Below are 25,298 nucleotides of genomic sequence, written 5' to 3' on the forward strand. Positions count from 1 at the left end.
AACAGTCCATCGTGGAAGTTGTTCTTGAGCATCTATTTTATGCACAGTAATTTCTAAGATAGCCATAAGATGAATTCTTTATGGATTCTTCAGAATTTTACTCTCAAATACTAGATATCAAAATAGAAGTATATTGAGTAAAGGGACTCTCTCATATGCATTGTAAATCTACCAGTACAGTAATGAATGAACAATTTATACTTTACAAGCCATAATAGCAAGTGATATTAAATCCCGGATAGTAAGTAAATTTAAATCTAATTCCGAAGAGTAAAACTAAGCAAATTTACTGAGCATCTACCATGTGTCTCAGCTAATCTGTATAATAAACCTTGAGGATTTGTGTTGCTATACCTATAATATGGGTAAAGAGCAGAGGTCAAAACTTAAACAATTTTGTCACACCATCAGTAATTATTGAAATCAAGATTTAGCATTTGTCTAAATCCCATGTTTTTAGTCTTTTCAATACAGCAAATATCTCGCAAACTGTGTCAAAAAAGTGTTCTCTCGAGATTTTTATTTAATACTCCTTTTAAAAGCTCAGCATGCTCACTAGCATATTGAAGGTATTGGCTAGAACTTCTTGCCTCAAAAATGTCTGTTTATTTGAACTGCCACCATTTCTTCACATTTGTTTTAGTGAGACAGACTCTTTCATGCTCCGTGACTTGGATTCACCCAGCAACCCCCCTCTGGGGCCAATGCTTGAATCAACTGAGCTATCCTCAGTAGCTGAACCTGATACTTGGACCAACCGAGCTATTCTCAGTAGCCAGGGCTGCCACTAGAACCAATCAAGTCACTGGCTGCAGGAGGGTAAGAGAGAGAGAAAAAAGAGAGGGAGGGGAAGAGAAGCAGATATTCGCTTATGTGTGAGCTCACTAGGGATCAAACCTAGGATGCCTGCATACCGAGCCGAGGCTCTATTTACTAAGCCAACTGGCCAGGGCCACCTCCAAATTTATTAACCCTACAATCAACATAACCACAGAACCCTACAATCAACATAAACACAGAACCCATCTCACGACAGTTGTGGTTTATTTCATTCTCCATACATTGACATATTGAATAAAAGTAATTGATTGTTTGGAAAATTCTAAAAACCATATAAAGAAAGCTGAAGTGAAACATCTTCCGAAGGAGAGACCAAGGGAAACATGGAGAATGGAATATTTCATTTTGATGCTGTAGAATGGTTTGGGTTTAAAGATTTAGGGAGGAATCAGAGATACTTCAGGACGAGAGAATAGCAGGAAGCCAAAGGGCAAAGATGAATAAGCTTGGAGCACCCTAGAGGAGAATAGTTTAGATAAAACCATAGAACTAGATAAAAGAGAGATTCCTGCAGAGCCTTGAATGGCAGCTAGAGAAGTATGCTGTGTGGAGCAGGGAGCCTATGAACATTGTAAATTGGTGATATGACATTTTAATGACGTATGCTTTAGAAAGATTAAACTGTTTCTATTAGTAAGCAAGCCTAATCTGATTTATTTTAATGGAGTTTTAATAATTTTAATTTTTATTATTATAGAATTTGTTCTCATATCTGTGATCTTACTTCAAGTCATTAATCATAGTATTAAGACCAATATTCTTGACCCCCCTAAAAACAATTTCTGAAAATGAAAACCGGGCACATATATCAAGAACAATCATTACTCATACTGTTAGGCTTTCATTTTGCACTTATTCCCAATGATTTAGAAACAAGTCTTAAGAACAATCACCTCTGCAGTCACTGCCACTTATAATAGTTCACACACATTATATGCTTTTGGGGCAGCTATTTGTTTATCTTAAAAGAAATACATCTCAAATTTATAATAAAACTTCTAAATCAGCCTGACCAGGTGGTGGCATAGTGACTAGAGCATCAGCATGGGACACAGAGGACCCATGTTCGAAACTGCAAGGTCTCAGGCTTAAGCGTGGCTCACCAGCTTGAGTGTGGGGTTGCCGGTTTGAGTGTGGGATCATAGACATGACCCCATGGTCACTGGCTTGAGCCCATGGTCGATGGCTTGAACAAGGGGGTCCCTCTCTCTGCTGTAGTCCCCGCCTCTGCTCCTCCTCCATCAAGGCACATATGAGAAAGCAACCAATGAACAACAAAGATGCACCAACAAAGAATCGATGCTTCTCATCTCTCTCTTTTCCTGTCTGTTCATAGCTGTTTCTCTCTCTCTCTCTCTTTCTCTCTCTCTCTCTCAATAAACAAACAATCCAAAAAAAAATCCCTTCTAAACCAAAGGGTAAATGTTCACTTTATAAAAAGTTCAACTCATCCAGGCCCTGGCTGACCAGCTCAGCTGGTTAGAGCATCATCCAGATACACCAAGTTTGCAGGTTGGTTCCCCAGTCAGGACACACATAAGAATCAACCAATGAATACAAAAGAAGTGGAACCAAAAAAATCAATGTTTCTCTCTCTTTCTTTTCTTTTTTGTCTGTTTTGCATACACTGTAAACCTACTTTTGCTCTACACTGTATGTGTTTTGATATTTCCAAAATAATTCTATGTAGTATGAGAACCTTGCCCTAAATCATTCTTTTATTTTTCCAAAGGGAAAGATAATTTAATAAAAACAACACAACCAAGTATAAAGCACTTAAATTCTCCCTCCTTCTTTTTTAAATGCTAAGAATGTTTCCTGTTCTTCTGATGATTCTAAGTTATATACACATAATTTTTGATAAACATAAGACTTTAGGTATAATTCCAAAATATAAAACTGCTACAGATATGCTAGTAAAACTTTATTTTTAATGAATCCTTGGCAATTAACTTAATTGAGGGTATAATCCTTGCCGAGGATCTGGTTCAAATTCTGATTCTTCCTGTGACTAGAGGTATGAGCTTGCGAAAATTCCTTTGCCTCACTAAACATCACTTTACTCAACAGGAAAACAATAATCAAAATTCCCCACTCAATGGATTGTTTTAAGGTTTAAATGAAGGATACATGTAAAATTCTTAGCAGAATATGCCCTTATATAATCTAATTAATATGATTTTTGGGAGCTGTAATGGTTTATGCTTTGTTGTGTATTAAATAACATCCTCCATTTCAGAGGTTTTACAAAATAAAAACTTATGTTTCTCTCAAAAAAGTCTCCAGGGAAGCTGCTCTACATGATCTTTCTCAGTGATCCAGGACTGCATCTGTCTTGAATCTACATCCACTCAAACATGGCTATCAAGGTCTCTGAGGAGGAGCAGTGAGACTAGAAAGCTCACACCTGCTCTTAAATGACCTGGCTCAACAATGGTGACATAACTTTTGCTCTTAGTCTGTTGGCTAGAAGTAATCAGTTGGCCTAGCTGAAGAGCAAGGATGCCAAGATATGTAGTATTCCTGTGTGCTCAAGAAGGAGAGCATAACTGAATGTGAGTATAGGAAGTCCTATTGCAGTCCTATTGATAAAGCTACTTCAACGGGAAAACCAAGGAACTGTCGTTTAAGAACTCTAATGTGATTGAAATACAGTTATCAAGTCAAATGATATTTGGGTTTTGTTTTGCATGATATAAAAAGTCTCTACTGACAAAAAGAGCTAAATGTAGAAGAAAACACAATATTTGACCAAGAGAAAGGAAACAAGATTTTTGATCCTGGCTTGGCTACCATCATGAGTAACTTTGGGAAGGCTACTAAATTTTTCACTTTCTTAGTTTTAATCAATAAAGTAGTTAGCCCTTACCAGTGTACTTCAAAGGGTTTTTACTGGATCAAAATTAATCTTTAAGAGAAGGTACTTTTAGAGACAGAATGACGTCAAAGATCTTTTTGGGAACATAATTTGGCCACATTTTCTAGCTTCCCTTGTTTTAGAACTAGCCACAAAAACAACTCTAGGCCTTCGTTGTGTTTCAGCCGCAGGCCCAGAAAAGCAGTAATACCATACAAAGTGACACCATGACTGCCATAAGGACCAGATGCAATGACCAATCACACCCTAGTGCCGACCAATCAGTAGAGACCACGACCCTGACCCTACGTGCTCATTTTTTTTTATTTTTTTTTTACAGAGACAGAGAGAGAGAGAGAGGGATAGACAGAGACAGATGGACAGGAACGGAGAGATGAGAAGCATCAATCATTAGTTTTTCGTTGCACATTGCGACACCTTAGTTGTTCATTGATTGCTTTCTCATATGTGCCTTGACCACAGGCCTTCAGCAGACTAACTAACCCCTTGCTCGATCCTCAAGCCAGCGACCTTGGGTCCAAGCTGGTGAGCTTTTGCTCAAACCAGATGAGCCCGTGCTCAAGCTGGCGACCTCGGGGTCTCAAACCTGGGTCCTCAGCATCCCAGTCCGATGCTCTAACCACTGCGCCACCGCCAGGTCAGGCTACATGCTCATTTTGATGAATCAACATATTAAAAGACATATCTAGAAAGCCAATAAATAGTGTATTGAGGTCTTCCCCTGAGACCTCTCCTAAAATCCCTGCCTATTGAAAACATATAAAAATGCTTAAGACAAAAGGCCCAGTGTGCACTCTCTCTCTAGAGCATGCCTGCGTCTTCCGTTTCCAGGTATGTACCTTTTTCTTTCTGCTATTCTCTGAGGGCCCGTCTTCTGCCTCTGTAACATGTTCCCTGAGTCCAAACAGCTCAGCTGGCTCACGTCTTCAGCCTCTGTGATGTTCTGTCTAAAAGGCTAAGGCAGCTCTCTGAGCAGCCAGCTCAATTTTTTTCTTTGAGTGTACTTTTGTTTTGCATGCTAAATAAATTTCCTCTTGCACTAGAGCAAGGGGCTCTGAATTCTTTCTTTGCCAACCTCAGGAACCAGGAACTGAGAACCCTACATTGCCAGTAATGCTATGATTTATAGCTTAGCTCCAAATAATTAAATTATTTTTTATTTGGCAATATCTTGTTAGATACACAAAGAAACATTTCTATTAATTCTGCATGCTCAAATACCTGAATGTGTGATTGTAATATTATGCTCAAAATGCTATAAAAGAGGAATTTGCCTATTATGTAAGAAAATACGAATTTCAAAATGTTTTGCTGACAATATTTTTCTCTTTTCAGAAGAATGACACCTGATTCTGACTGCTTTGTGTTACTTGTCTTCATGTCCATTTTGCACTAGCATCACAAAGAAGAAAAGAAAGAAGAAAAAATGATTGTTTCTCACTATGAACCCCAATTCTGTGAGATATTTATGTAACTGTATAATACTGTCAGCTGAACAAACAGCTTCAATCATATGTTTGTTCATATCTCCAGGCAAAGTTTTGTTTTCCTTTCTGCCTCTTATAAATGTATTTCCTTCAAAGAAGCATCCCCAGTGGGTAAACAATCTCCATGGGAGAACAGGAAAGCTAGCTATATAATATGCACAGTTCAGTGTCATGAGGTGTGGAGTCACAGTAAATAATATTTTGTGATGGTACTAACACTAATAAAAATGATGACATTTTCATGATTAGCTATGTTTTTAGGAAAGGGAAATTAATGGATAAGACTATTCAGTCTGAAGGATGCACACAACGTGCTGACAAACAAAACTGGTTTCAGCATAAAATGGATATGTTATGTAGACAATATACACATGCACCTAGTATTAATATGTATATTTATATGTGTATCATTCATCCAGTATTTCCTTTTTATCTACAAGTTGAAGTGCATTAACTTCATATGCTATTATAAGCCCATTTAGTCACAGTGCTGTCAGATCCCACCTGCATATGAAGTGTTAAATAAATCAGTGGTTAATAAATGTCCTTGGAAATGTTTAGAGATAAATAATGAGCTACTGTATCTGGTCATAAATGTACATTTTTTTTTATTCTCAGAATCTTAAAAGAAACATAACTTTACCTAGTACATGCATATAGGAAGAAAGTTAAATATAGAGTAGTTTTATAAAAGGATCCTGGTTTATTACTCTTGAATGGATACGCTACAGACAAAAAGAAATGTTTTCATGACTGTTCAAAAAATTCTCCTGCAAAGGAATTACTAAATAAGGGTGGAGGGTCAACCTTTCCATCATAAGTGTTGTGTTCTTTTGTTTGTTTGTTTTTCTTATAAGTGTTTTTTTTTTTGTCACAATTCCACAGGCTGGATGCACTGGGCCAGCCCCACAGCAGATGGAACTGCAGGGCACTCAGAATTCCAATCCCATCAGGCTCAGCTGACCATAGGCACACTTTTAATTTGTGGCAAAATAGTCCGAAAAGCATACTGGGAAGGCAGTACATATGGAAATACAGATCAAGTACCAATAAAAAATATGCTCACCTTGAAAATGCAAACAACACTTCTAGGTAATAATGAACAGGGATACATCTATGAAAACATGGGAAGAATACAATCACTTCTTTCTCGTGAATAATTCTCACAATCCTCTTTAGAGTGTACCCCAACATCTCTTTATAATCCAACATATGTATATTTCTGGCATCTATACTTACTTAACATAAATGTATGTCCCCTGCACATACCTCATCAATGTCATCCCATCCCCCCACAAGCTTCTCTGGACTCAGGCCGTCTCAGGTTTGCTTTCATGTCTATTATGTAAGTCATCCCTTAGCAAGACTTTGAAGTTCCATTCCTATGAGAGGTGAAGCAGGATCTGGTGTCTTAAGAAGAGAAATAATGACAGTGCATGGCTACTATTTCATATGTTCCTGACCATGAAATAAATCTTACTGCTTAACAAAAAAGTAGAACACATGGGCCAAAGTAAAAAAAAATAAAATAAAATAAAAGGCAAAAATAAAATGGAGGAGGTTAAAAGAAAACACATAAAATCTTGCCAAAGGTTCATGTTTTACATAAAGCTGCAGTTGGGACTTCACAAAGGAAATTTCTGCACTTTTTATTTCTGGTTCAGAGGATTTACATGCTCTTTCTAATGATCTGGGCCTTCAGCACTGGGTAATGTCTCCCAGTCCCCAGCTTAGTGCTCATGCAAAATTGAAACACTTTGGAGGCAGTTTAGTAGCTGCAGATGAATCTCAATGTGCAGGAAAAGGAATAATGGCTGTTTAGCACTTGCTAGGAGAAGCTGAGGAAATCAGGGGGAAAAATCTATTGAACTTAAGCCATCTGGGAAGCCAACTGAGAGCTACTGCATTAACAACGTGTTTACATTCTCATTGTGTTGCTAGCCAAGCAGAAGTGCGTGTGTGTCCCTGTGTGTAGGAAATTACCAAGTAAAGCTTTTCTGATTATATTGGCTATTTTGGTTTAGTTTTGGCAACTACATGGGGAAAGAATTTGCATGAGTAATGTGGGTATGAGAGTTTTCAGGTTTCCGTGAGACAGGGGACGGCTAAAGTGCAGAGGTTGGCAAGGATGCCCTGGACATGAGGAAACTGAGTGATATGCAGGAGCCCAGCTGAGCAGTTCGTTCTTTTTCTGTATCTGGCTCACAGTACAATCAACAGCTTGGGGGAGGCTTCAGAAAACTGGTAAAGGACATGAGGGAATGCTTTCATTGCCTGTTACATTTACAGTTAACTTCGAAAAATTTAGCAAATGAGGGAAATTAGGCAGGTAAATGCCTTCAATTTTAGCTTCCACCACCCCTACTCACTGCCTCCATCATCATGGTCTTTTCTTTTTCACTGCAGCTAGTAGATTATTATTAGAGCAGCTATAAGTTCCCAGCAATCTTGGGCAGAAAACACAAAGATTTCCCATATACTTCCTACCCCCACACATGCAGAGACCCCCTTGTAATCAACATTCCCCACCAGAGTGGTATATTTGTTACAATTGATGAGCCTACAAACACTGACACAGCATTATCATCCAAAGTCCACATTTTCCGTCAACATTCACTCTTGCTGTTGTACATTCTATGGGTTTAGACAAAGGTATAATAACATGTATCCATGATTATAGGACCATATGGAAGAGTTTCACTGACCTAAAAATCCTCTGTGCTCCACTTATTCATGCCTACCTTCCTTTTAACCCTTGGCAATCACTGATCTTGTTACTGTCTCCATCATTTTCCTTTTCCAGAATGATGTGTTGTTGAAATCATACCGCATAAAGCCTTTTCACATTGGTTTCTTTCACTTAGTAATGTGCATTTAAATTTTCTCCATGATTTCCATGACTTGACAACTCATTTCTTTTTAGTGCTGAATACTAGTCCATTGTCTAGAAGTACTACAGTTCATCTATCTATTCACTGACTTAAGAATATCTTGGTTGCTTCCTAGTTTTGGCAATTATGAATAAAGCTGCTCTAAATATCTGTATCTTTTGTGTGTTTTCAACATCTTTAGATAAACACCAAGGAATAAAATGACTATATCATGTGGAAAGAGCATGTTTAGTTTTGTAAAAAAGCTGCCTTACTGTGCTCCAAATGGATGTGATGTTTTGCTTTCTCACCAGCGATAAGTGTGAGTTCCTAGCGTTCCATATCCTTGCCAGATTTGGGTATTGTCAGTGTTCTGGATTTTTGGCATTCTAGTAGGTGTGTAGTAGTATCTCATTGATGTTCGCATTGCATCCGCCTAATGACATATGATGGGGAACATTTTTTTGTATGTTTACTTGCCATCTGTAAATCTTCTCGGTGAGGTGTCTATCAATGTTTATTGCCACTTTGAACAGCCATATTAAGTGGCATTTTCTTGACAGATATTTAATGACTATAGAAAGCTAAACGGTGGCCCCTAAAAAAAAAACATGTCTGCATATGAAGCCCCAGAACAAGAGAATATTACCTTATTTAGCAAAGATCTTTGCAGATATAATTAAATTAAGGATCTTGTGATCCTGAATAATATAGTTGGGTCCTAAATTCAGTGCTAAGTGTGCTTATCAGAGACACGCAGACAAGAGAGACACAGGGAGATGATGATGTGATGTCAGAGGCAGAGAATGAAGTGATATGGCCACAAGCCCAGGAATGCCAGGCCAGCCACCAGAAGCTGGAATACACAAAAAACAGGTTTTCCTCTAGAAGTCTCCAGAGGAAAGGCAACGTGGCTGGATTTCAGACTTCTGGTTTCTAGAACTGAGAGAATAAATTTTTCTTGTATTAAGCTACAAATTTCGTGGTAAATTATTACGGCAGCCCTAGAATAGAAAACTAATACAAAAACTAAGGGCCCTTTCTCTCTGTCCCTGTAGTCAAAGAGTGGACTGGAGAGAAAAAGGTGAGAAAAAACTGTCTGTCCTGTGGTGTTTTTCTGTTTTCACAAATGCTTCATGGAATGGGTGTGGGAAGGTAACGTTTTAGTCACTACCGTCATCTCAAACAGAGGGCATCCTTGTTTAGGATCATCAAGGCAGCAGTTATAAAAAGAGGCAGGCTATTCATTCCCTGCCATTCCTGAAATTGCTTTGTAGAAAACATTCTTCTGGGTTTTTCCAGCTAAATTTAAATTTTAGTTTGCTTCAGCCCTAGTATTCTCCCCCCCGCCTCCTCTCAGGAGACTATCCCTCAGCCTGAGAAGTTTAATAGGCAAAGACAAGCAGAAGGCCATTGAAGAAAGCAAGGGCTCTCTGCCATGTAACTCTATACTAAGGAACTACCAAGGGGTTTCATGAATTTATTCTCATAATGAGACGAGAACCCGAGCAAGTGATAAAGTATACTCTTTTTTTCTCTCTCTTCCCCCCCCCCTCTTTTGTCCCCTCTAGACTGCGATCTTAAGTGCATTAAGTCTTAGTTGTGTCTTTACTTACAGCACCAAGTAATATCTGGGTCATGGATTTTGAACAGCACGTCTATGCGCTGCCTCCTGCTCCATTTTCACAACCGTGTCCCTCTTTTGGCCTGGTTTTCAAGCCTCTTAGCATCACTAGAGAACTTAAAACATGCAAACAGAGGAAAACAACAATAACAACAACAAAAAACAAAAACGCTCTGCCCTGCTCTTAATGAAATCTGAGGCCAGATCAAAGGTGTTTTCTAATATCACCCCCTACCTCCATGTGATTGTCAAATGCAGCCAGAGTTGATAGCTAATACCCTAAAAGTTCTTTCTTGCTCTTGCCTTCATGTTCTCGGAGATTTCTACCAAAGCAGAGTTTTTAATATCAGCTTAAAACATCCATGAAATCAGAAATGAGTCCAAGACTTACCAAATCTGAGTTGTTTTTTACTGCTACATGTTATACTTATATGCTGTACTTGCTTTTTGGCCAGATGCTGATATTTTGCTAGTTGGAGCTTACCTGTTATGCATGTGGTTTTGTATCTCCAAATAGTGCTTTTCAGAGGAATTGGCAAGAGTGAATGTTTCAACAGGCATGCCCATGACGACTCTGAGAATACCTGGCTGAGGAATGGCTAGTATTGGGGGTGGAGGAGAAGACTAATGGGTCCAGACTGAGTCAAGTCCTGTTCCCTCAAGTTTTAGCATTAGATTATTCATTGATTGTGGCATTTTAAACTAACACATTCTATGTTGTGTCTTTTAAAATGCCAAAAATTGTGTTGAGGTGAAGTAAGAGAAAACAGCTTCAGAATTCTGAGCCAATTATTGAGAGAATATTGGATAGTAAGATTTAGTGATACAGAGACTTAAAGAGAATAGGTAACATTTTATGACATTATAGAATAAAAAGGACAACAATCTAGATCATTATCTAATCATTATCCACCAGATTTACTTATATTTAACACCACAGTTACAGACAACAAAAAGAATATTTGCATTTTCCGGTTCGAAACCCTGGGCTTGCCTGGTCAAGGCACATATGGGAGTTGATGCTTCCAGCTCCTCCCCTCCTCCCCTCTCTATAATGAATAAATAAAAATTTGAAGAAAAAAAAAAAGAATATTTGCATTTTGAAAGGAAGTCATGCTCTTTTAGAAGCTAACCCTGTCATTTAAACTGAATTTTTCTTAAAATTCCTTAAACAAGATCATAAATTCATTTCATATTACTATCTAAAACTTTGTTAAGTATGCTCCTTCTTATGAAAATAAAGAACAAGAAACTCTCCTTAAAACCCTCACACATTTTAGCCAAAAGTTAGACTAAAAATACATTATGACTTTTTAACACTTGTGCTATTCTGACTTTGAAGTGGGCATATCAAAACTCTAAGCCACAGTGTACGCATGGCTGCTGGGCACATGGCAAAATTGCTATAGCAACACAATCACTAGATTTGCTCCTGAAATGCTCTGTTTGGGTGTGATCTAGATAAAGAATGGGCTTTAGGCTCTTGTTTCTTATTGTATCCTTTGTATGGGCTTGCAGATGGTTAGCATTTGATTTTTCTCTTTTCTAAATTTGGGAAAATATACACATACAACTATACTCACATACATATACATATGTATGTACCTAAATATCTACTTATATGCTTATTTTTGATTAAACTGTATTAATCAATGCTTTCATTTTAACTGTGGGAAGAAAAAAGAGTAAAGCATTACAAGTAACCTTGCCCTAAGTGTTAATTAGTAGGGGAGAATTCCTTTGTGTTTATTACATTAGAAAGACTCACTGTATGTAGTCTTAGAAAATTTCTGTTTTCCTCTAATGAAACACAGCTTGCTTAAAACTGTATTGAAAGGTGTAATGTTTTCTTGCCTCTACTTTACAATCATGCTCTGTGCTGGATCTGTTCAATAAATGCACACTATTGAAATATTCTATACAGTAGGTAATGTAAACATTAAAACATCTTCCCCAGGATATATAATTAAGTTAAATTACATACTTTCTCAAACATGGTGTTATGTGGGGTGTTTTGCGGTTTATTCATGGTCTATAATTTTTATATTTGCAAATTTTAAACTTACTAATAATGAAGAAATAACAATTAAAAATTTTACAACAGTAGTTTAGTAACAAAAAGAATCCAATCTTGTAACCTAAAAATTTTCAAACTCATTTCTGTTTGTAAGTTAGGAAAACAGCAGAAACAAACACCACCAGTTTTATATACAGTGAGAGAGCCCAAACCACTCAGCTAGTTAAGATTATCTTCATGCTAGAACGGAATGAAGGCCACAGCTAAAATCTGCTGGAATTCTGCTCCAACTATGTTTTTATAGTTGCAGCTGAAATTATATTAGCCCTGTTAACAAAGGTGTTTAAATTCTTCATGTCAGTGTGAAATTAGAATGAATCAATTGTGAGCACTAACAGATAAAGAATATGAAAATGGATGTATTTCAAGATAACTGATATTCTGTTCTCACTAACTACTCTCTTTCCAAGTTATCAGACTGACTCAGTAGAAAAGTCTTCATGTACTAAATGGATCCTCACCAATTTTCTATTTTTATTTTGGGGCCAGCCTCTAATGGAAAGAAAAAAAAAACTGTTAGTTTCTGGTATTGAAATAAGTATGTCTGAGAAGGAAATCAATAAATCAATTGATTTACATTCCAGAATCATTTATCTTCATTGGAAGACAAGTATATTACAGGTATAAGCTCTATACTTGCAAAGCAATACTCTCATTGACTTAAATTTAAAAAAAATAATTATAGAAGAAATTCCAACAGAGTTTACAAATTTTATGCATCATTTACTACAATTTAAACAAAGGCCATCTAACTTTCTTTTGAAAATGTTCACTTTGTGAATGAGAACTGAATTTAAAGTAATTATTTCACATGAAGAGTAATGATTGGTCTGATAGGCCACTTAATGTGTAAAATAACTCCTTACAGAAGCTTATGCTATTTTTATGTATTCCTTAAATCACCAATTCATGAACTATTACAAATAAAGACATCATCATTTAGTATGTCTCACTAAATTTGATTTAACCACATTTAGCAGTATGAATGGCTATAATCCCACAAAACAAAATTTTATTGATCATCTTCTGACGCTTAGTGCCTTGTGTTATAAATTTCAGAAAAGACAAAACTTTACAAAGCATAGGCTATATCAGTGGTCCCCAATCTTTTTGGGGCCGTGGCCCAGTTTAGTGTCAGAAAATATTTTCAAAGACTGGCCTTTAGGGTGGGACGGATAAATGTATCATGTGACCGAGACAAGCATCAAGAGTGAGTCTTAGACAGATGTAGCAGAGAGAATCTGGTCATTTTTTAAAAATAAAACATTGTTCAAACTTAAATATAAATAAAACGGAAATAATGTAAGTTATTTATTCTTTCTCTGCGGACTGGTACCAAATGGCCCATGGACCGGTACCAGTTCACGGCCCGGGGGTTGGGGACCATTGGGCTATATCCTACCATTTCAATTTAGTTGAAGAGACATAATTTTTATATGTATTTATAAATATATGATATATAAAATATATACATAAAATGTACATATTTATACTATGAATATAACTTTAAAAAGAACTTGATATAGAATTATAAGAAATTACTTATTAATGAGAATATTAATAATTTATATTATAATAATTATAATAATTACATACAAATATATATGATAATTAAAATAATTATTATATGTTATATAATTTATAACAATAAGAATATTGCTAATAAATATTATTTATTACTAATAAGTAAGAATACTTATTACTAAGAATATTAATAACTTCATATTATTATTTAACCTAATACACATATAAAATTCACAGATATATAAATGAAAAAAGTATAAATAAAAGAAATTTGGGCATGTATGACTTAGGGCAGGGGTCCCCAAACTACAGCCCACGGGCCGCATGCAGCCCCCTGAGGCCATTTATCCGGCCTCACCGCACTTCCGGAAGGGGCACCTCTTTCATTAGTGGTCATCCGCATCCTGTGCTCCTGGAGTCCTGTATGTGGTGGCATCGCTCACGTACAGTACTACTTCTGGTGACGCGGGACGCACGCGTCATGGCTCCGGATGCGCGTCATATCACTTGTTACGGCTAGCAGTGACAAATATGGAACCGGACATTGACCATCTTATTAGCCAAAAGCAGGCCCATAGTTCCCATTGAAATACTGGTCAGTTTGTTGATTTAAATTTACTTGTTCTTTATTTTAAATATTGTATTTGTTCCAGTTTTGTTTTTTTACTTTAAAATAAGATATGTGCAGTGTGCATAGGGATTTGTTCATAGGTTTTTTTTTATAATCCGGCCCTCCAAAGGTCTGAGGGACAGTGAACTGGCCCTGTGTGTAAAAAGTTTGGGGACCCCTGACTTAGGGTTTTATAGAAAGATTAACACATAAAATTGCATTTGAAATACTTCTTTAAGAGTGAGTAGGATTTCAACAGAGGTAGGTTGGGGAAAGTATGGTATAAATTCATTAATTTGTACAATACATATTCACTTGATACCTGTAAGTACCCAACACCAAGTTAAGCATGAACTGGAAGAGTGAAAAAGACATAAGCCCTGACTTCATGGAGCTTGTTGTTCAGCTCATATTTAGACTAAAGGGGAGAGATAACCTGAGACAGGAGACATGATAACTGTCCCTTTTAAATATCAAAGAGATTGGTTGGAGGACAGAAGGTGAACAGACCTATCCTAAAGTTCCACATGACGTAAGTGGGACCACTAAATCAAAATAAGAAAAAGCAATCACATTCAATTTAATGAAGACCATGCCAATAATTCACTGAGTTTAAATTACTGTTGTTGTCTCACAACTTAGTTTCTATGATTGTAAGATACAATAGTATAAAGAGTATTTGCATTCAGTTAATAAAACTTTAAAGAATCTCACTTAAGTTCCTAATGAAACTGTATAAGCAGCATTTTCTAATTCATGTAATGGTTTGACATTAAGGCCTCAGGATAAAGGTTGCGTGAAAAAGATTTCAGTTGCCAAACATGAGGTTAAAAAAAGTATTTTTTGCCTGACCAGGTGGTGGCGCAGTGGATAGAGCGTGGGACTGGGATGCAGAGCACCCAGGTTTGAGACCCCGAGGTCACCAGCTTGAGCGCCGGCTCATCTGGTTTGAGCAAAAAGCCCACCAGCTTGAACCCAAGGTCGCTGGCTCCAGCAAAGGGTTACTCGGTCTGCTGAAGGCCCGCGGTCAAGGCACATATGAGAAAGCAATCAATGAACAACTAAGATGTTGCAACACGCAATGAAAAACTAATGATTGATGCTTCTCATCTCTCCGTTCCTGTCTGTCTGTCCCTGTCTATCCCTCTCTCTGTCTCTATATAAAAAAAAAAAAGTATTTTTCACTGAACTTTTACATGCAAACTTACTTTATTCTTTTCTCCAAAAGGGGAATATAAATAACTATTATAGTTTCCTAAAGTATTTGACCACAAAGCTCTTGTTTGTTTTTTTACCAAATAGTATTTATAAGACACGGGTACATTTTAAGAGGTAAAACCAAGTTGGCCTGGTATATAGGAAATGTGGTGGAGGAGAACCTATTAAAATAAGGCTAGAAAGTTTGATTAGGAATGAATGGTCCTGAAGCTTTTGACTATATGACCAAGAAGGGTGTTCTTTATTACACAGACAAATGAAAGCCATTGTATATATAAGAAATAAATAAAATATATATAATAAATAAATATATATAAGAAATAAAATAATATAATCACTAAGACCTGTGCCGAGTCCTGTAACTGCCTGGAGAATGGATTGGTAGAGGGGTTGAAACCAAGAAGAGATGGGAGACTACTTACTAAGTAAACTAAGAGGTATATAATAGTGGCCTACAGCAGGGGAGTAAGAGCAAGAATTAAAAATAAAGGTTCATAAAATGCTCTTTAAAGCCCAGGTCCATGAGTTTGGTACCTATGTCTTCTTCTATGTACTTTATTGTTTCAGGTCTTATGTTTAGATCTTTGATCCATTTTGAGTTAATTTTAGTACAGGGGGACAAACTGTAGTCCAGCTTCATTCTTTTGCATGTGGCTTTCCAGTTTTCCCAGCACAATTTGTTGAAGAGGCTTTCTTTTCTCCATTGTGTGTTGTTGGCCCCTTTATCAAAAATTATTTGACTATATATATGTGGTTTTATTTCTGGGCTTTCTATTCTGTTCCATTGGTCTGAGTGTCTATTTTTCTGCCAATACCATGTTGTTTTGATTGTCGTGGCCCTATAATAGAGTTTGAAGTCAGGTATTGTAATGCCCCCAGCTTCATTCCTTTTCTTTAGGATTGCTTTGGCTATTCGGGGCTTTTTATAGTTCCATATAAATCTGATTATTTTTTGCTCCATTTCTTTAAAAAATGTCATTGGAATTTTGATGGGAATTGCATTAAATTTGTATATAGCTTTGGGTAATATGGCCATCTTGATTATATTTATGACTCCACAGGCAAGAGAAGTGAAAGCAAAAATTAATGAATGGGACTACATCAGACTAAGAAGTTTTTGCTCAGCAAGAGAAATTGATAACAAGATAAACAGACAGCCAACTAATTGGGAAATGATATTTTTAAACACCTGCTCAAATAAGGGCCTAATATCCAAAAATACAAAGAACTCATAAAACTCAACGACAAACAAACAATCCAATAAAAAAATGGGAAGAGGATATGAACAGACACTTCTCCCAGGAAGAAATACAAATGGCCAACAGATATATGAAAAGATGCTCATCTTCTTTAGTTATTAGAGAAATGCAAATCAAAACTGCAATGAGATACCACCTCACACCTGTTAGACTAGCTATTATTAACAAGACAGGTAATAGCAAATGTTGGAGAGGTTGTGGAGAAAAAGGAACCCTCATACACTGTTGGTGGGAATGTAAAGTAGTACAACCATTATGGAAGAAAGTATGGTGGTTCCTCAAAAAACTGAAAATAGAACTACCTTATGACCCAGCAATCCCTCTACTGGATATATACCCCCAAAACTCAGAAACATTGACTCGTAAAGACACATGCAGCCCCATGTTCATTGCAGCATTGTTCACAGTGGCCAGGACATGGAAACAACCAAAAAGCCCATCAATAGATGACTGGATAAAGAAGATGTGGCACATATACACTATGGAATACTACTCAGCCATAAGAAATGATGACATCGGATCATTTATAGCAAAATGGTGGGATCTTGACAACATTATACGGAGTGAAATAAGTAAATCAGAAAAAACCAGGAACTGCATTATTCCATACGTAGATGGGACATAAAAGTGAGACCAAGAGACATTGATAAGAGTGTGGTGGTTACGGGGGGAGGGGGGAGAGGGAGAGGGAAGGGGGAGGGGGAGGGGCACAAAGAGAACTAGATAGAGGGTGACAGGACAATCTGACTTTGGGTGATGGGTATGCAACATAATTGAACGATAAGATAACCTGGACATGTTATCTTTGAATATATGTATCTTGATTTACTGATGTCACCCCATTAAAAATAAATACAATAAAAATAAATAAATAAAAAAAAATAAAGGTTGTTTTGCAGGAGAATTCTGAGATGGAATTGGCAGTAGTTAATGACTATTTTGGCTGTTGAAGAATGGAATGAAGCTGAGACTTCTTTTTTGGTGACGGGATGGAGAGAAGAGGTATATGACATATGAATACAAGTGGGGAAAGAATTTCAATTGTGCCACTCTTACAACAAATGGGAAACTGAGTGAGCACAGTATATCTGTGAGAAGTCTGAGAAATGCAATTTGCTTACATTTGTGCCTGATTATAGCTTCTCTTCAATCTTTTTTTTTTTTTCTTTTTCTGTTAAGGCTCACCTTTTGCCATTTGGCCAAATGTTAAGTACCTTCAAGAATAAAAGGAATCAAATCATAAGCACTATCTTAAGTTATTACATTAAATAATCACAAAAGGCCACATATGGGAAAACTGACACAAGGCAAAGAAGGCATATGAAAACATGAAAGATCAAAGTTTAGCTAACATGCTGAATCTGAGTTTCTTCTCCTAAGAAAAGGAGTTATTATATTACATAGCTACATTTCAGTCTGTTTGGCACTCAGTAGTTTTGGCAGAATTTAGGGAGACACCGGGTATAAGGACCAAGAGCAAAAGCTTCGGAATCAGAGCCCTGGGTTCATGTCCTGCCTCTGTCATCTCTTAGCTATGTGAGTTGGGGCAAGTCAATTTCTTTATTCTGCTGAGCCCCAGTATTCTTATTTATGTATGAGAGAACCCCAAAGTTATCTCATGAGATTGTTGTGATGACTAAATGACTTAATAAATGTAAGGCATTCAATATAAAGCCTAGAACTCTTTTTATTGTTTGTGTGCTGGTCCTATTGATAACATTCTGCTAATGTGAGATGAAAAGGGAAAATCTTGGAGGTTATTAAAATTTCAAACCAACTGAGCTTTTCTAAACTCCCTTGCTTCTTCATAGAGGGAGAATATTTGCTTTTTGATCGTGAATCTTAGGTACCATGGAAACAAGGGTTGAAAAGACTTCAAGTAAATAAAAAGCAAGCAGCCAAGTCTGAGTTTTTCTTAAAAAATGTTAACATTAAATTTTTGAACAGTTCAAGATTTCAATAAAATTGTGAAAGAGTACAGGTATTTGTTACTATATTACCAAATCAAGAGCTGTTGAATATTGAAATTTTCTTTAAAAAAGTTTTAGATTTTTTAGAGAGAGAAGAACGGCAAGTGAGAGTGTGAGAGAAACATCTATTTGTGGTTCCACTTATTTATGCATTTATTGGTTGATTTTTGTATGTGCCCTGACAAGGGATTGAACCCACACTTTGGTGTATTGGGACAACACTCTAACCAACTAAGCTACCCAGCCAGAACACAAATATTAAAAATTTCTAAACTATCTAATATAAACTGATTTTCTTATATTACATACTTGTAAGAAATGCAAATGTGGTTTAAATAATAGAAAGGTGAAACAATACTACTTAATGGATCACCTTCAATCAGTACATCAGTGGTAGTCCACCTGGTCCTTACCGCCCACTAGTGGGGGTTCCAGCTTTCATGGTGGGCAGTAGCGGAGCAACCAAAGTATAAATAAAGAGATAGATTTAACTATAGTAAGTTGTTTTATAAAGATTTATTTTGCCAAACTTAGCGAAAATCCAACATAAAGTACTTGGTAAGTAATTATTATTATATGCTTTAACTTGCTGTAACTCTGCTTTATAAATTTTATAAAGTAAAGTTATTTCCCTACTTTTTAAATCACCATTATTGTGGAACCAGTGGACGATTAGAAAATTTTACTACTAACAGAGATACAAAAGTGAGTGGTAGGTATAAAAAGATTGACTACCCCTGCAGTACATTTTATGATTGGTGGCACAACTTTGCTCAGTGAGGAAAAATAGTGGTTTGCTTCATACTTCAAGAGAGTCTATTTAATAACGCCTTCCACGTTTAAAGAAAAAATTTTGTGAGTTGGAGAAGAACTTTCACCCTTCAGTTTATGGTTCTATGGTTTTTCAATGTGATGTCACCTTTGCTGAAGATCTCATGGAATGTAGTTGATTATTATTTGCAAGGAAATGCACTGATTGCCACTAAACATGCTTCCAATATGTTTATTCTAAAGTGGCATCTATAAAAATTAACTTGTTTCAAATGCTTTCTCTGTCCTATCATCTGAGAACTGATTTGATTTTTTAAATGCCAAATAAATTTCCTTAATTTATAATATATTTCAAGACTTAATGTATTCTAACATTTCTTTTGATTAGGAACAAGTAAGAGCCCCCACAAAAGATGATAATCAGACTGTTTTAAGTGGAAAATTGAAGACCAAAGTTGCAGGTGTATCCAGCTTCAGAGGGAAAAACAACCCCAACAAAACAAGCAGTTCAATTTCAATACCATTCATAATGTTTCTAATTTCCCAGGAAAGCAAAGAGCTCTCAAATTCCACCCCCCCCCCCCCCAGACACTGTAGAGATTTAGAGATTGGAGATTTATGATAGCAGGCAAAGAGATGCAACACAACTCTATGGGCTTTCTCTTTTCTTCTAGGTTTCATAATGTATTAGGAAAATAATACATTCACAGAATTAAAAAAAAATTAAAGTATAAAAAAAACCTCCCAAAACCCTGGATTCTGAGCTGCCAACTACTTATATATTTTTATAGAAAATCCCAATGCATAGAGAAATATATGTGCGCCTTCTTTCTTTACATAATGAGGATATATTATATGTAGTATTCTAGAGTACTTTGGTTTTCACTTAAAATTTTATCTGATTTTTCTACAGCTTTATATGTGGAGAAATGCCATTGCTTTAAAAAGCATCACGGTATTTCAACCTAGGAACAGACAGTCTTTGACACATTCCTGCAACAAGGGTGCAATGACAACCTTGCATGCAATCTTTGTGCTCCTTTGGAATTTTATTTTTAGATAGTCTAAATTTGTAATTAGTGAAGAAAGGGTATATACATTAAATATCAATAGGTATTTTCAAATTGCCCTTTAAAAGTTTGTAGCAGTTGCAACCTCATCAACAGTAAGGAATGTTCCCTATATCAGTGGTCCCCAACCCCGGGGCCATGGACCAGTACAGGTCCGTGGGTTATTTGGTACTGGTCCGCAGAAAAAGAATAAATAACTTATATTATTTCCGTTTTATTTATATTTAAGTCTGAACGATGTTTTATTTTTAAAAAATGACCAGATTCCCTCTGTTACATCCGTCTAAGACTCACTCTTGACGCTTGTTTCGGTCATGTGATACATTTATCCGTCCCACTCTAAACCCAGTCCGTGAAAATATTTTCTGACATTAAATCGGTCCGTGGCCCAAAAAAAGTTGGGGACCACTGCCCTATATCACTCCTTTTTCAGCACTGTATACTAACACCGGTTTTGATCTGGACAACATTTCCTTAGATGTCTATTTAACATTTGTATTTTTTCCCTGTATCTCCATGTTCAAACTCTGCTGAATTTTCTATTAGGTTACTGAGCTTTTGCTTAAATCTATTTTAGAGATATTTACATATTAATTAAGTTAGCCCATTGATTAATGATTAATACATGTCCAAAAATATAGCAAGTGTTTTTTGTTGTTGTTGTTTTCAGGGGGAGGGTCTGTACCTTAGTTTTGTGATTTTCTTGCTTTAGAGATTCAAATTTGATAAGGCTTTTCAATTTTGTATTCATTAAAAAAGCTGTGTCCACCAATGAAACTAATTGACAATTTTTTCTCCTAGTGATGATGGTGAGGATGATAATGATAATGACTTTAAATCCTGGTATTTAGAATTTATTTTATTTTAAAGAATGAGATAGAATCCAAACTTTATTATTGATTTTTTGCTTTTTACTTTTCCAATTGCCTACTTTATGTGTTGAAAAATCATCTTTATCACATTGTAAAATGCCTTAGGTGTTTAACTGTTTCCTGGTCTTTATTTTGATGTCTTAATCTGTATGTTTTATCCTTTGCTAAGATCAAATTCTTTTAACTTTAGTTTTATAATATATTTATAAAGAGTTAGGTTTTCCTTGTTACACTTCTATTTCATTATTCTCTCAGCTGTTTTTGCAAATTGTTTTTCATACAATACTGGTGAACTTATAGGTTCATTTATAAACAGTAAAAATTTAAAAAATATTATTTTTAAATCTAAGAACAAGATATTTTTCACTTAAGTAGGTAACTATATTTTTGTCTTTTAGTAAAATTTATTATATTTCTTTCTAAATTTCATGTTTACTTTATGACTACATATTTTGTTTTACATTGTTTCTTTTAAAAGTATCTTTTATTGCCTTATAATTTGAATTGGCTATTTGTACTTAGAAGAGTTAATATGTAATGTAAATCTTATATCTGCCATTTTTCTGGATTCTTTTGAAGTTTTTTTATATTTTTCCTATGAAACTGTGCTTTTCTATATATACAAAATCATACTAATTGTGAAAACAATCATTTCCGCTTACCTTATAATTTTTATGTATTTTACTTATTTGTTTTGTATAACTGCACTGACTAGTCTGTTGAAAACAATACCAAACAATACTGATATCTTTGGGTATCATTCACTTTTTTTAACTTTAAATGTAATACAACTCTGGCAGGGTAGCTCAGTTAGTTGATGCATCTTCCTGATACCCCAAGGTTGAGGGTTCAATCCCTGGTCAGGGCACATAGAAGAATCAAACAATAAATGTATGGATAAGTGGAACAACAAATTGGTATTTATCTCTTTTTCTCTTTTCTCCTCTCCCTTTTTCTAAAAATCAATAAATAATAAAGATAAAAAAGGAAAAGTAATACATCACCTGTATTCTGTCTTTCTTGTAAAGTTTTGAAAAAAAATAAAAGCCCACCCAAAAGTATATTATATTCCTCTCTATTCTATCCATGAATCTTAGGAGGATTGTGCAATTATTTGAGCCATGAAGTCTTACCTTAACTCTTATTTAGCCCATCCTGAATTTGAATAAAAATACGTCATGTATTTTCATTTACAATCGCTTTAAAAGGTATTTTTAAACACTGATATATGCAATATTCATTAATTTTGAGGACATAATAAAAGTACTGTTTTTTAGAATGTAAAATATATACAATATTTTATATACATATATATAAAACCAACATAGCATGAAGGCATCAGTGATCCTCAATGTCAGAGCAGCTTTGTTTTTTTCTCTAATCTTCCTATATGGGCAATTTTATTAATTTAATAAAGATGAATCTATATGTTTGTGACTCTCATTTTAGCTTTTATGATTTCTTTCTTTTCTGCCTACCATTAAAACTTCCGTGTTTGAAACCTTTACAAGTAAATGAGCTAAAACAAATAAAACCCAATTCACTTGAGATTTTGAAGACATCTGGTGAAGTTATTTTCTGAGCAATTAGACCAAGAGGTGAGACAAATCCCTGAAGTCCTGAAGTCAGCTACCATACAGTTGGATAGGCAGTCATTTCTTTCTTTCTTTTTTTTTTTTTTTCTGAAGCTGGAAACCGGGAGGCAGTCAGACAGACTCCCACATGCGCCATGCGCCCGACCGGGATCCACCCGGCATGCCCACCAGGGGGGCGATGCTCTGCCCATCTGGGGCAACCAGAGCCATTCTAGCACCTGCGGCAGAGGCCACAGAGCCATCCTCAACGCTGGGGACAATCCTGCTCCAATGGAGCCTTGGCTGCGGGAAGGGAAGAGAGAGACAGAGAGGAAGGAGAGGGGGAGGGGTGGAGAAGCAGATGGGCGCTTCTCCTGTGTGCTCTGGCCGGGAATCGAACCTGGGACTCCTGCATGCCAGACCAACACTCTACCACTGAGCTAACTGGCCAGGGCCGCCAGTCATTTCTACAGTCATCAGCTTGCATGCAGTGAGTATACTGATTCACAAATTGACAATTAGGTAGAACTGTCACCTGATTTTCTCAGACAATTTGTGTTATAGAAGTATATTCTTCATGTGCTTTTTAGAAAGATGCCAGTCTGTTCTATGTCTTTATGTTCTGTCACTTCTGTAGGCTCTTTACGTCGTTAGAGACCTTAAATGCAGACCTCTCTTAGGTGCTGGTCTTTGCTTGTCCCTGGTTAATCCCACATTTGGATACAAATGTGAATTAATTACAGTTTGACTTTCAAAAACCTATATTGATTTTGCTATAAGTATATTTAAGAATAAAAATAAAGGTATTTAAATGCTTCCACTTTTGTCATATATGTCACTATTAAGCTTGGAAATACAGATCAGTAAAGTTTTAATATTTAAAAAAATATATATTTATATTACAAGTCAGATCTGGAAAGGATCTGAAAGTTCAAATTGTTATTCTCCCTGCTGGAAAGCAAAAACACTTAGGCCACTGTAGAAAGATATATATCTTTCCAATTTAAAACAACTCTAGGAGATTCCACAACTATCTAAGCTACCCACTGTGGAATAAATAATTGCTATCAAGAAAGTTTCCTTTATAACCTATCTAAATTTCACAGGTTATTAAAATCTACTTCAAACTCTCTATGCTTTTAGTATAACTGTTAAGGATGATATTTACAGAGCAATACAGTTAAGAGTTTTAACCATGCCAGCATCAAAGATACTCTGACCAAGATCCATCCAGATAGGTGGTAGCTACACTCACCATTTCTCCTTTCCCTGGATCCTATACTCACTATTCTCAGTCACCCTCAATTTAACTTTAGCCAAGTTATACAATTAAGATTTATTTCTTTCAGATGTACAGTAAGGATACAAGATATTTTGAATCTATAACTTTTACAAATTGTATGAAAAAGTATAAGGAAAAATTATGCATATGAATTAACATTGGAGAGTCATGTAAACAAATACAATTTATCTTTGGTTGAATATGTTTTCCCATCTTAGGATATTTAGAACTTACACCAGACTTGACACAAAAGTGAAATCCAAGGGTATCTTTCACTAGGGCATTTACCATTTATTTAGTCTACTGTTTCTCATCATTTATCTTCTTAGTGTGAACAATGTTTTAGTTGCACATAGTCCAGCAGAAATCAAGTCAAGATTTATATATCACATTTTACTTTGCAATGCATGGAAGAAGATTACCAAATATTAACCAAACTCATTCAAAACTTTTGCCAAAGAATAATAACTCCATTTTCCATTTCACTAATTGAAAGAACTGTATGACATGGGACTCCTAAGAAGTAGTCCACATGCCAGAGAAAACTTACCAGATGTTTCATCTACTCTTTCATCTACTATGTGGTCTTTCTGATGTACCCATTCACTATTGCATTTGAAGTATATCTGAGTGGCCGGGCTGGCTTTACAATACAGGTTCACAGGCTTATTCTTCACGATGTAAGCTTCTTCAGGCTCAATAAGGAAATGTGGCAGAGGTTCGGGTGGATCAGATGGAAAAGTTTCTGGTAGTTCATGAAAAAAGTCATCGTCTGGTAAAAGAAGAAAAGGGGAAATGTTCAAAGCATGGTAACCACTTGCCCTTCACTTGCTACTTATTTTTAAATGCCTCATTATCTAATTAAGGAATTTGAGTGACCCTGTGCGCTAAGCAGTAGGTTAGGTCTATTGACTGGTTGTTCAATTGAGGATTTAGATTGTTATTCTCATTTTTATGCATGGAAAAACTCAACATCAAGGAGAATAAATATCTTTGCCCTGAGCACACAGATAGAAAATAACAGAACTGTGATCAGAAGCCTGGTTTGTTTTCCTCAAAAACTTTGATCTTCCAGATATATACTACACCTCCCACTACACAGTGTTACCCTTGAGAACTGACAAAAGCAGAAGCAACTTCATTAGAAAAATTTATTTGAAAAATATAAGGTTGGCAGGTAAATTTTGCAATAACCCAAGAAGAAATACTAGAAATAGGAATTAAGGATAAATCTATTATTATTTTTTAAAAATGCCACTGCATGAAATATTCTTTCATTCATCCAAAAATATTGAGTTCAGAGTCATGCTAAATACTAGAAATGAAGATGATACTTCAAGTCAGGCAACAGTAGAACCACAATAGAACCTAG

General features: G+C 35.9%; 1 protein-coding gene across 3 annotated transcripts in view; it reads right to left on the reverse strand.

Annotated features, from left to right (window-relative positions):
* The window catches only part of UNC5C (unc-5 netrin receptor C), a 425,750-nt gene that overhangs the window by 170,570 nt on the left and 229,882 nt on the right, over positions 1 to 25,298 (reverse strand). For all 3 annotated transcript variants that reach the window (XM_066386368.1, XM_066386367.1, XM_066386365.1), the window contains exon 2: positions 24,477 to 24,698. In XM_066386368.1, coding sequence (XP_066242465.1) covers positions 24,477 to 24,698 — 222 coding nt within the window. The remainder of the gene's footprint in view (positions 1 to 24,476; positions 24,699 to 25,298) is intronic.

The sequence above is a fragment of the Saccopteryx leptura genome, chromosome 5 (assembly GCF_036850995.1).
Source record: "Saccopteryx leptura isolate mSacLep1 chromosome 5, mSacLep1_pri_phased_curated, whole genome shotgun sequence".
NCBI classification, from domain to species: Eukaryota; Metazoa; Chordata; class Mammalia; order Chiroptera; family Emballonuridae; genus Saccopteryx; species Saccopteryx leptura.